The sequence below is a fragment of the Trematomus bernacchii genome, unplaced genomic scaffold (assembly GCF_902827165.1).
Source record: "Trematomus bernacchii unplaced genomic scaffold, fTreBer1.1, whole genome shotgun sequence".
NCBI classification, from domain to species: domain Eukaryota; kingdom Metazoa; phylum Chordata; class Actinopteri; order Perciformes; family Nototheniidae; genus Trematomus; species Trematomus bernacchii.
The window spans coordinates 286,363-299,908 of NW_022987609.1; the positions used below are offsets into that span (position 1 = coordinate 286,363).

A 13,546-nucleotide genomic window follows, 5' to 3' on the forward strand; every position below is an offset into this window, starting at 1 on the left:
AGAGAGAGCTAAGAGGATAGCTTCCTCTATTTTGGAGACCAAGTGAAGTCAGAGGATCAGAGGCTTTTTTTTAAGTTCATATGCATTTTAGAAACATGTACAGCCATTGGTTGTTAATTTTTTTCATTGAAACTTTATTTTATATACTTAATCAAGTTTCTTTAGTAACTGCAATTTGGCAGGGTGGTTAATGATTAAATATACTGTATATTCTGTTGTTTACAAACTCACATCTATTTATCTTGTTTTACTCTGATTTTAATTGTTGGCCTAAATATTGGTCCAAATGGGGAATGTGTGATGTCATGTTTGAAAATCTGTTCTGAGTCTTTTTCTCAAAGTCCTGTTGTGTTTTTCAGAACCTCATGAGGAAACACAACATGCTTCTGCACCAGAGGTGAGTTTGAGGAAATCTGAGAATCATATAATACATTCTTCTGAAGACCAACGAAGTGTACGAGGGTCGATGTGAGATCTCCTGGGGAAATCTCTTTAATTTACCCTTACACTGTACGCCAAATAAACACAACCAAATCGAGCCAAAACCAATTATTATACCACGTTGTTGCTGCAGCTAGTTTACAAAATACAGTAAGGATAAACAAGTAATACAATATTGTCTGCAGTAATATAATACGTCTAAATATGGAAAAAATACCTAAACAAACACAACTTATTTTTGTTTTGATGACATTACTTCACAACCAAGTCCAGTTGCTTGTTTGTTCTGTTGTTAAAGACACATTTAATCAAGCAATGTTGTTTCCTCCAGGCTGAAGACGACCCGAGTCAACACGCCTACTCTGAGATCAAATTTGTCAGCGTGGACTCGTCCCAAAGCGGTTTCCACGGTGACGCTGAGTGTGTTATCTACTCTGTTCCTCGGGTGGAAGCTAGCTCTGATGAGCCCCCTCTGTACTCTACTGTTAACAACCCCCAATAACTCTCACAGTCTGGCAGAAGAAGCTGGTGTGGATTAAGCAGCCGTGTAAGATATTCTGAAACTAAGAGATGTTTGTGGGAATATGTACGATTATTTATCCATTTACTTATTTCAAACCTGCTTTGAATGACCTGCTCATGTGATGATAAGTCCAGCTCTGCTCTAGTTCACAAGCGTGCGGCTTCAACAGTTTGCTTCAGGTCAAAGCTGGTTGCACTTATTGTAAGTCCCTTTGGATAAAAGCCTCAGCTAAATGATATGTAGTTTAATGTAAAAAGCTCTTTTATGGCTTCAATTTATTTATAAAGTTCATTTTATTACACTTGATATGGTATTACAGTTATCTCTGTAAGATAGACTGTTCTAGTCAAGTTAGCAGATTAGCATAAGATATGTTGCTCCGAATTAGCTTTGACTATTAAATTGACTATTTTGGTTAAAGGCTTAATTTACAGAAATGTTTAATTATAGCAGAATATAAATAAATAGATATGAAACTATAGATGTGGTCAGTACGGGTAACAAGATGCCACTCCTCATACTGTTACGTAATGTGTCAGACTTTTAACCTGTTTGTATTGTTTATATATATACAGTATATTTGGATTTGCACCTTTTTTTATAGAGTTTTATTTTTTATATTGTATTTTATATTAGCACTCTTCCTGCTCTGTACTGCATCTGCTGCACAACACAATTTCTCAGGATGAAAATAAAAGTTATCTTAAACAAATTATTTCTGAATGTGTTTGACAATAATCTTATAATGTAAATGTTAAAAGCTAAATATATTATTTTCCTGCATTGAGTTACAAAGTTTTAAAGTGAAACCATACGTGATACACATGCAGGTGTTAGAGAGGAGAGTAAAGCTGTGTTGTATTTTAAGCAGGGACTCCATCGTTTAGAGAAGTGAAAACGTGTTGGTTTGCCGGTGAAGAAGAAAGAGAGACAGCGTTCAACCATCAGAGACTCGAACATGGACGTCTGCCACAGTTTGATCTTCTTCGTTCTCAGTGAGTACACTTTGTATTTCTGTCATTTCTCTATAACGTCATCTTACTTTCTGTATTTAATGTTAAACTCCCCCAGCTGTGTGAACATCAGCTGTTTGTTTGTTTGTTTGTGTGGGTAAAGGTGTGACCAGCCATGAGTAGGAGTCACATTATTTGTATTTAATATAAAAAACGTATGAGCATATTCCTAATGTATTTTTAATCCACAACTTTTTTTTACATTTGACCTTCATCCAAAGGTTTTTACAATATAATTGCAATCAACCATGAGGATACAAATTCTGCAACAATCCTGCAAACACATACGCTTTCAAATACATTTCTCATAGCCAGGTTAGTTTTTATAGTCTCACTTTGTAGTTTTCACATTGGTTCTGCTGAGACTTCACACAGGAAACTACCTCTATAACACAATAAGAGAAACCTGCTAGAAGCTCCCAAAATAAATCTTTCTCAGGAAGTCTCTGCAAATGCATGCTTTTGTGACTTCAGGGTTGATTAATCAGTCAATATGCCCTCTTAGATTTAGAACTCCAGGGTTCATTCACTTGCTTTTTCTGGAGATTTCAACGTGTCACCATCTTAAGGTTTGTTTGGTTGTCATGGAGAAAGGGGGTTTAAAATTAATTCAGCAAATTGAACTGCATTGACTTAAAAAATGTGATCAACTAATGTAAATACTAATGTTTATTTTACGATAGAAAACTCAAATGTAACACCTGTAACAGCTTCTAGTGCGACTGAATGTATGAACACTTGACATTGACTGTTTATGGGTACATATGTAAGTGTGTTTATAAAGTCTGAAATAAAACTTTGCAGTGGCTGATGTTTTATTTTAATGTCATATTAACTTTATATATTACAGAAAACATTTTAATGCGTAATGGAGCTGCTACTATGTTGTATGCCATTAAATAGGTTTATCTCGTCTTATATGTTAAAGTGGACCTATCATGCTATATTTAAATGATATATTGTAGGGCCATACCTATATAAGGTATATTTATACGTTTCTGTTTTCAAAATACCAAACAGATCATGCATTTTAGCCATGCCTCATTTCGCTCTATGTGCTGTTTGCTGTCTACGGGGCTGATCTCTGTGAGCTGCAGCTGACCACGCCCCCCTGCAGGAGAGGGGAGCCGTGCTCTGGGGCCTCATTTATAAACGGATATACGCTCAAAAAATGGCGTACGTCAGTTTCTACGCAATGTTTGCGATTTATAAAATACTAACTTGACGGGAAAATGTGCGGTCCTCCACGCAAACTCTAACCCATGCGTACGCACTAAGCACAACAACGGGAGAGACGAGAAACTGCGACACCGTTGGCAGAAGTAAGAATGGAGAGAAATTATGTGGAAATAATACCATAAATAAAATGTTACCTCTCATTTATCAAATATGAAGAATTCATTTTCAAACATTGATTAAAGCCAATCTTAAAATGATTAAACAAACGCCTGTTTGAGACTCCTCAGTGCACACAAAAACATAACTTGGAGAAATAAATAAATACGGATATGTTATTTAAAACCACCTCGAATATGTTGTGTTAATGTTATGAAATGTTTTCTCATAAATGATGCGGTAAGCAGGAGGACAGAATTACGTCTAAACTGACGCCGTTTTGCATTTCTATAGGTTGTAGATACGAGCGTGGTTTTATATACTATCACGTTTAATCGTGTTTTATGCCGTTTGCCAAGACTTGATAAGTCGCTCGTAAAACACAGGAGGTATGGAAACTAAGAACACCATATGTGGTAAATTGTACAGCTAATATAACACAACACATTAGTTGTATTTCCTTTAACTGGTGGATTATGGATATATAGTTGCTGATCGACAGCTGGAACACAAACCACCAAATACAACAAAAATAATTCAGATCCAGTCGTCATGACTCCACTCCGGAGGGATTCCCCGATCATTTCTTACAGTTTCTCATCAAGGGGGTGTCTCCTGTCCCCGGTACAAACACACTGCCTGAGGAAGGTTAGGTTATGTGTATTTGTTTTGTCATTAACTTTTTTCGGACCACTTATTTATTTATTTTGGTGACGATCCGACCTCCATGCTGCTACTCTGGTTCAAACTGCATCCACCAAACAATATGATTTATCTCGACCTCCCCAAAATAACCAAAATCTGACACGGTGCGAGATGTCTTTTTTAGCTGTTCTATCGTAATTTCCTGCGATCTTCTTCATGCAGTCAGTCAAAATGAATGAATTGGAGTTTCTTTGACTATGTATAGGCAAATATGGGCGTTACGAGTCGATTGTGATTTATCAAGGGAAACAGGCGTAGGGAGTGCCGTACGCACTTCCCTCGCCGGTACGCAATGTTTTGTGAATCGGAAAATGGCGGAAAATTTATGTACCTATTTTTTACTACGTAAGCAACCTTCCCACGTGAATCCTACGCAAGGCGTTATAAATGAGGCCCCAGATCAGCTGCTGGGCTGTCAGAAGAGGGGGAGAAAAAGAGATCTCCGTCCTCCGTGTTTTATTATATAGAGTCGTTATTCATTTGTTTTAAAGCTCAATAAATAACAAAGAAGACCTTTGACCGGCACTTTTCTCATTTTGTCCGGAAGATTTCAACTTTAACGGACATCTTGACCGGCGAAAGAAACTGAAACTGAAACTCTGCCGCACAGTCCCCTCGTTCCTTGGAAGAGGCGGAGAGGTGGGTGTTTGTCATCTGCTGGTGGACTAACCGGAGAGAATTACAGTGCTTGCCTCGACGGGGAGGGATTGCATTGCATTAAAGCAGCGGGAGCAAACGCTTGCCTCGGGGAGGGAGAAAAAAAGCCATAGCGGAGATTAAACAGAAGGGTAACCATGGTAACCAAGTCTTCTTCGCTGCTTTTGTGGCATACTACAGTGCCACTTACAGGCCTGGCATATGTACTACAGCGTCTCCAGCACTTTCGAACGGCAATGGCCGTGGCTGTCTCCTCCTGATTGGTGGAGTTGGCCCAATAGCCGTAGCGCCACTTTCCTGACGTCAGGACAGGGTTCAAATCTGGATCAGTTTTTATCAGATCCGTTGCAGCCCCTTTTTTAGAGATTTGGGTATGGAGGAAAATAGAGAGGGTTGTGTTTTCTGACACTTGGTGAGTTCCCTGGAACACCGGGGACACATATTCATGTATAAAAGACGTACAAAAGTGCATTTTGCATGATAGGTCCCCTTTAAAGGCTTTTTTTTTACATAACTAACTGGTTCTTTACTTGAGCATTTAAATGTAATGCTTCTAGATTTTATATTTGTTTACTCAACTATAGATATCTGACACTCAGTTAGGCTACTTGTAACATTTGACATACGAAACATGATGATATGATGCAGAATGTACTACTTATATACAATTGGCTCCACCTTGACACACTACAACATTGTAAGGCTCCGACATGTATTTGTTAGACATAAAAACAGAATATACTATTCTATAATAAAACAACACTGTGAAATTGAGAGATGAGATTGGTGCATAATGATAACTTTTACTGAAACTGAAAGTACATTTTTCTGATAATTACTAACATTTTGAATTCAGTTCAACATTCATTGGAGTATTTTTAGACCATAGTGTTCCTGCGTTGGGGAGGAGAGTAGAGCTGTGTTGTGTTTGGAGGAGGGACTTCATAATTTAAAGAAGTAGTTCCTGGTTAGCCAGTGAAGAAAGACAGTCAGTGGTAAACCATCAGAGTCTCAGCATGAAAGTCTCTCACACTTCGATCTGCTTCTTCTTCCTCTTCTGTGAGTACTTTTCTTTATTTTCATCTCAGTAATTTAATATGTTTCCTTTAAAGTATGTATTCAGTTAATGCAAGGCTCCAGCAGTACGAGTTATTCAAATATTTCAAAGTTAGGCTTTTTAGTAGCTTCAAATGTATGTTTCACTTCCTCAAACAAACTGTACATCATCATTAAACTCAGTTATTATCTGCTTAACGAGTAAAACTAGAAGTCACAACGACTGGTTATTTTGTAAAATAATGTCCATGCTTGATTTTACTGCTAATGATTATTTTCATCATAATTTAAAGGGCCCATGTCATGGCCATTTCCACTGATCATAATTACATTGTTGAGGTATACTAAAATAGATTTATACTGTGCAATTTTCCAAACTCACATTGGTTTCGCATACAGCATCTCTGTCAAGCATGTGTATTCAGCAGTATTCACTCTCTCCACTAAACGACTCGTTGGAGCTCTTGCCCCCCCCTCCCTGTGAGCCTAGTGTGCTCCGATTGGTCAGCTCGGCCACTCTGTTCTGATTAGTCAACCACCAGAGAGGCTCCGCCCATGTCTAACAGTGCTTTTTCCGGCTGCTCTCAGCTGAACATCAGTCTTATCATGGCGTCGGTACAGCCGTATATTTTATATGCCAACTAACCGAACTGTACCTACAACTGTTGTTATAGAAGAGTGTGACGGCCCCAGGGCCTTTGTCTTACGATGGGGTGGAGCTGAAGAGGCTAATCAGCGCGATCACGGACACCTGGCCGGAGCCGAGGTGCTAGCCAGCTGCCCGGAGTCAAACGGCGGCCCCTCTCTCTCTCCAAAGCAGCTCAGCGATCCTCTCCCGTCGACCACCTATCTCTGCATTTACCACAATAAATGTGCCGTGGTTTTGTAAACTCGTGTATGTCTCCTTGTCTTTCCGTTGTGGCCTACGAGCCGGTCATAACAAAGAGTAAGTTATTTTTACCCGTTATAAACTACTACTGTTTGATGAGAAATCAAATCATGGTTTGCTATATATGAATGATATGTTATAGGAGCAAATAATTCAGGGAAGAAAGGATAGGCCTACTAAGTATTTCCATTCAACTTTATTTTTAGAAATGTACAAAATGAACGTAAATATACATATATACACGGTATATCGTCAATTACTCCCCTTTGTCGGCATCTTGCCTATAGCAGCCGGGGCTTTTTAGGCCTCAGTGTGGTAGTCCGGTCCCCGTCATGTATTGTCCGGCAGGATCTGGCTGGACGAAATCAAATGCAAATCACAAAATATTAGAGAAACTTAGTTGTTTTAGATTCGTTAGTAGTAGTTGTGGTAGGAGTGTGGATCTATCTAATGAACAGCTTGCCTGCTAATATGCTAACCTAGCTTTGTTTACCTTGGTAGCTAACACGATATGAACGTTAGCTTGGAGGAACGGCAACTATAATGGAGTGTAATAAAACTACTATGAACAAAAGCTAGTGGTTCATATTAGGCTAGCAATAACGTGTTTATAATTGCAATATTATACGGGTATTCTGCTACGTTCGGTCATACATTGTAACTTGCATGAATACATTGTTTTGCGCTAGCATACAGCTAGCCTCGTTAGCTATACATGCAGTATGTACATGTACTGTCACAATGTACGGTAAATCACCCGGAGTATACTGTATGAGTATTCCGTGTGTGTGACTGCAGACATTCTCCTGCCATGACAAACATGTAAGGCCATCTGCTGACATTGTAGTTGATATATTTAAACGCTAGCAACGTAGCATAACAAAAATGTTTTTCCGACCAAACTAAGGTCTAGCTCCGTCGTTAGATCGGTAGCATACACGCTACGCCAGCTATAATGTAATTACGTTTCGCGACTGACTGTACGGTAAATCACCAGGAGTATACGGTCTATGACTATTTCGTGTGTGAATGCAGACATTATCCAGCTATGAGGAACATGTATGTAAGGCAATCTGCTAATATTGGAGTTGATATATGGAAACGCTAGCAACTTAGTTAGCCCAGTTAGCACTATGTCAATGACTTAGGAGTCCGGTTTACACATTTAACCAGTCGTGGTAGATACCTTGTTTGATAAATACACAAATAACAATGCAAACTTACAGGTTGTGTACCCGAATCTTCCCCTACTCCAAACGGTCCAAACAAACTATAGCCTCGTTGTTTGTGTAGCTCGGTAGCATACACGCTCGGAACGCCAGCTATAATGTAATTACGTTTCGCGACTGACCGTACGGTAAATCACCTGGAGTATACTGTCTATGAGTATTTCGTGTGTGAATGCAGACATTCTACATACATGTATGTAAGGCCATCTGCTGATATTAGAGTTGATATGGAAACGCTAGCAACTTAGTTAGCACAGTTAGCACTGGCTTAGCAGTCCGAAACATCTTTACACATTTAAACAGTCGTGGCCTCAAACTGGGCAATGTTTTGGAAGCTTTCGTCTGTGAAATGCCGGTTCTTCGAACCTCTGAAGGAACAGTGTTAAAAAGACATTTCAACCACTGACTTCGTCGTGGTTCTTCCGTCGGTAGGACAAACAGCTCAGATTTCTCTTCACATTTCAGGAAACAGGTCCTTGGCAGTGGCATGACTGGATCGATTGTGAACTGAACCAGAGCTTCCAACAGTAAATGTTAGGCTGGCAGAGGGTGCGGCCAGCGCCACTGGGTGTGACCATAGCTCTTCGGGATTGGTCCATTTCGTTCCGGGTACCGCATGACATCAGGCCGTACCCGGAACTAAATGGAAGAATCAAATGGGCAGTGACGTATCTCCAACGAGGCGTTTTGGGGAGGTATTTTCTGTGTTAGAGTTTTACTCGCTACAGGGTGTACTTTGAGGGTTTTGACTCTGCACACCGTTTACATGCATAAAAACCTTCATAACACACAAGGGGACGGGTAATAACCGGAAAAGCATGACATGGGAGCTTTAATCGCCAAATTATTTTCTTGGTTCCTTTATTAATCCTTTGATCTTTATTCTTACTATATATAAATGCCGCTAATGTTAATTTGATCTGTGTTAATGTGAAACAGGAAGTGTTGTTTTCAGACTGCAGGATCTTACAGGAAGTACTGACCACTACTAATGATGGTTCATCTTTTGTTCATCTTTTGTTCAGCTCTGCAGGATGGAAACACCGGTCTCGTCAGTGACCAACTCACTGTCTATTCAGTAACTGAAGGAGCAGATGTCAGAGTTGAATGCCCCTTTACTTCTTACAAAAAAAACAGGTTTTTTTGTAAGGAAAAATGTAAACAAGAAGACATTCTCATTGAAACAACTGATGCCAAAGATTATCAGAGAGGCAGATACAGCATTGATCATAAACAGAAAGATTTTTTTGTGACCATCACTCAGCTGACCAAGTCTGACTCAGGAGAGTACAGGTGTGGTTTGGCTGAATCTTCTTCAAGGACTTCATACAAGCTTATTGAAATCATTGTTGTGGATGGTGAGTTTCTACTAAAAACTGAATGTTCTTCCTTTGTCTAAATAATAGTTTTACCTTTTCACCTACTTTTTTTCAATTTCAATGCTTTATTGTCATGTGCACATTAGCTACAGTTTAGATGTGGCAAAGAAAAACTCAAGTTCAACATGAATATTTACCTCATCTTAATCCTACATGTCTTCTGAAAGTTAAAGATAAACCCAAACTGACACATGTACACAAGTGTATTTGAATATTATTGTAAAGAACACACTTATTGTTGTTTCAAGTGATATTTTAGTGATGAGGAATTTAATACCAGGGTCAGGAGAATATTGGTCTGTTGTGTGTTTTCCATTGCTGAATGTAGTAGTCTATGAGACAGCTCTCTGTTCTATTGAAAAGTAAGACAATTAGTAATAGATTGAGAACAATAGACAATATTAAAACAACTAAACTGGTTGTTTGTGGCTGCAGTCGGGGCTTTAAAGGAATACGTTAACCCCCAAATTACAATATTTTGATCAATGAATAACTCATCCTGTGTTACCTTGAATTTGTGAAGAAAACTTTTTCTAGCGTGACTCCACGGTGAACAAAGAATCCCAAAATGGAGAAAAGTCTTAATAAATGTTAAATTAACTGGGGCTTTGTTTTACAACAGCAAAAATATATTAAAACATCTGTTTGTTAACTCTTACACAACTAATGCTGTATAATCCTAATGTCATTCACTGTATGCTCAGTACTTCCCTAAAACATGCATTCTGCTTAAACCTCACCGTTTAAAACACTTCTGCTTAAAGAGACAAGCTCCTCTTTTCTCAAGCACTGTTAATGCAGAAGTGTTTAGATAAGTAAGGTTTTACTAAGTTATGAGCAAATTAATTCAAGGTCACTCAGGGTAAATAATAATATAAAAACGATACTTTCAAGGGGTAAAGACATCCTTTCAAAATAAATGTCATTCTTTGCAACAGATCATCTCTAAGGTTCACATATTTAATTATCAGTTAACCTCAATGAGACACTAGTTATAACTCAAAATTACAAAGCTAAGGATTTTATTAAAGCCTTCAAATTTAATATTAATCCCAAATATATTGATATCAAATCCTATTTTGAGCAGAGTGTAAAATAATGAGTTGCTAAATCTCCTTGGAAAATATTTAGTTAAAACGCTGGTTCATTAAATCGTCACACCTCATCCCTCAGCGACTGGATCAAGTTTGAAAAAACACAAAGTTATAAATAATGAAACTACGATTTGTTAACTACAAATAGTAGCCATTGATTGTTTTCTTTTTCAACAGCAAAACTTGATGGTGATCTTTCTGCAGAAAAAAACATCGATGCTAGAACTGGAGGAAATATTGTAGTTGAATGCTCCTTTACTCGCTTTGGGACCAAGAGGTTCTTCTGCAAGGAAGAATGTGAAGGAGACATTCTTTTTGAAACAACTAGTGACACATCTACTAAAAAAGGCAGATACAGCATCAGACATGTTGAAGGAGGATTTGTGTTTGTGAGCATTGAACAGCTGACCCAGTCTGACTCAGGATGGTACAGGTGTGGTCTGGACAGACCTGACTCTAAAGATCCATACCAGAGGTTTAGGCTCAACGTCACTGATGGTGAGTTTCTGCTTGATAATGAAAATGATTGTTCATGTCTCTGAAGACAGTTTTCACTGACAGCTGACACACACAGACACTCAGGAGGATCTCATTTCTCTCATCAGGACTTCTTTGTGTCTGCTTGTTTTTGTTCACAGCTCTGACCACTTCTCCTAAAACTACAGAGCAATCTGAATCAATAACTGCTACAGGTACATCCACACACTGTGTTTACTAGAAGTTTCAACAACTTTTGAACATTAAAGAACATGGGAATGGCCATCAAATGATTCCATCATATTGTTCTATGCCTTTTCTACTATCACAACCTGTACATTTCAATTACCATCTGTAAAAAACACATTACAAAGTAGATTTTAAAATGCTGCACCTTTTAAATCAATACTACATCTATTCTATTTTGACAGTATATGGCAAATACTGTTGACCTGTTATCTTCCCCTAAAGATAACCTGTCCCCCCCTCTATAAAAACAAATGGATTGTGGGTACTCTAAGTGTTAGATGAATATGTAATTCTTCAAACACCGACAGGTGTGGTCCTGTATGTGTTTCTGACTCTGGTCGTCCTGGTCATCGTGTCATCACTGTCTGTGCTGGTATTCTGCAGGAAGAGGACTTGTAAAGCCAAACGTGAGGAACCAGGTAACACACACACACACTCACACACACTCACACACACACACTCACATACACACACACACACACACACACACACACACACACACACACACACACTCACATATACACACACACACACACACACACACACACACACACACACACACACACACACACACACACAAAACATTTCTCACTGAAAAGTTGTAGTTTTCTCTTGACCAATATTAACTTTAAAATCAGACGCACAATTCTAAAATAACTTTCTCACATAAAATGTCCATCCCCCAACACCAGATTGGGTGCACGGATATTCATTTACAGCATTTAAAATAAGTGGCTTTTTTAAAGTTAATATGCATTAGAAACATGTCCAGCCATAGCTTGTTATTTATTTCATTTAAACTTTATTTTATATTCTTATTCAATTTTCTTTAGTAATTTAAATGTGGCAGGGTGGTTAATGATTAAATATACTGTATATTCTATTGTTTACAAACTCAAAACACATCTATTTATCTTGTTTTACTCATATCTTAATGGTTGGCCTAAATATTGGTTCAAATGGGGAATGTGTGATGTCATGTTTGAAAAACTGTCTTTTTCTCAAAGTACTGTTGTGTTTTTCAGAACCTCATGTGGAAACACAACATGCTTCTGCACCGGAGGTAAGTTTGAGAAAATCTGAGCATCATATTAATACATTCTTCTGTAGACCAACAAAGTGTACAAGCATCATGTAAAATCTCCAAATAAACACAAATTGAGCCAAAACCAATTATTACTACAACAATTTTGCTGCAGCTAGTTTACAAAATACACCGATAAAAGTTATACAATTCTAACTTTGGGATCACAAGACATCAGCTCCGTAGGGCTTCACTTTTGCACCTGTTGCTGCGTTCTATTCATGTTTACTGAAATGCCAGATTTGATTCACTTCGGACAATGTCTGCAGTAAAATAATAAGTGTAAATATGAAAAAAGACCTAAACACAACTTTTTTTTTTTTTTGATGACGTAACTTTACAACCAAGTCCAGTTGCTTGTTTTGTTCTGTTGTTAAAGACACATTTAATCAAGCAATGTTTTTTTCTCCAGGCTGAAGACGACCCGAGTCAACACGCCTACTCCGAGATCAAATTTGTCAGCGTCGGCTCGTCCCACAGCAGTTTCCACGGTGACGCTGAGTGTGTTATCTACTCTGTTCCTCAGGTGGAAGCTAGCTCTGATGAGCCCCCTCTGTACTCTACTGTTAACAACCCCCAATAACTCTCACAGTCTGGCAGAAGAAGCTGGTGTGAATTAAGCAGCCGTGTAAATATTCTGAAACAGAGAGATGTTGGTGGGAATATGTACGATTATTTAACCATTTACTTATTTCAAACCTGCTTTGAATGACCTGCTCATGTGATGATAAGTCCAGCTCTGCTCTAGTTCACAAATGTGCCGCTTCAACAGTTTGCTTCAGGTCAAAGCTGGTTGCACTTATTGTACGTCCATTTGGATTAAAGCGTCAGCTAAATGATATGTAATTTAATGTAAAAAGCTCTTTTTACAGCTTCAATGTATTTATTACGTTGATTTTATTACAATATATATATATATGGTATTAAAGTTATTTTTGTAAGATAAACTGTTCTAGTAAAGTTAGCAGATTAGCATTGGGTATTTTTGCTTCAAATTACGGTTGACTATTTTGGTTAAAGACTTGATTTACAGAAATGTTTAATTATAGCGGAATATAAATAAATTGATATGAAACTATATTACTTCAACCAGGTGATGTGGTCAGTACGGGATACAAGATGCCACTCGCACATATGTATAATCCTTATGACTTGTTTGTAGTGTTTTATACTGTACATATATTTGGATTTGTACCATTTTTATGGAGTTTTATTTTTTATATTGTATTTTATATTCGACCTCTTCCTGCTCTGTACTCTGGATAATTTTCTCGGGATAAAAATAAAACATTTCTGAAATGTGTTCGACAATAATATGTTTTTTTGGCTTAAAACAAAGTACACTTTTCCACACACTTAACATTAAATTATTTAAATGTTCAAAGCAAAATATATTATTTTGCTGCATTAAGTTA

General features: G+C 37.9%; 1 protein-coding gene across 13 annotated transcripts in view; it reads left to right on the forward strand.

Annotated features, from left to right (window-relative positions):
• Positions 1 to 13,445, forward strand: part of LOC117483364 (polymeric immunoglobulin receptor-like) — a 42,557-nt gene extending 29,112 nt beyond the window's left edge. For 3 of the 13 annotated variants that reach the window (XM_034131681.1, XM_034131679.1, XM_034131675.1), the window contains exons 3-7: positions 10,499 to 10,819; positions 10,960 to 11,013; positions 11,356 to 11,466; positions 12,073 to 12,110; positions 12,544 to 13,445. In XM_034131681.1, coding sequence (XP_033987572.1) covers positions 10,499 to 10,819; positions 10,960 to 11,013; positions 11,356 to 11,466; positions 12,073 to 12,110; positions 12,544 to 12,714 — 695 coding nt within the window. In that variant the 3' untranslated portion in view covers positions 12,715 to 13,445. Of the gene's footprint in view, positions 1 to 1,838; positions 1,960 to 5,633; positions 5,734 to 6,613; positions 6,677 to 8,873; positions 9,207 to 10,498; positions 10,820 to 10,959; positions 11,014 to 11,355; positions 11,467 to 12,072; positions 12,111 to 12,543 lie in introns of those variants that run through there. The other 10 variants (XM_034131684.1, XM_034131687.1, XM_034131686.1 and 7 more) reach the window with 10 other exon arrangements.
• Positions 13,446 to 13,546: the final 101 nt, after the last annotated feature.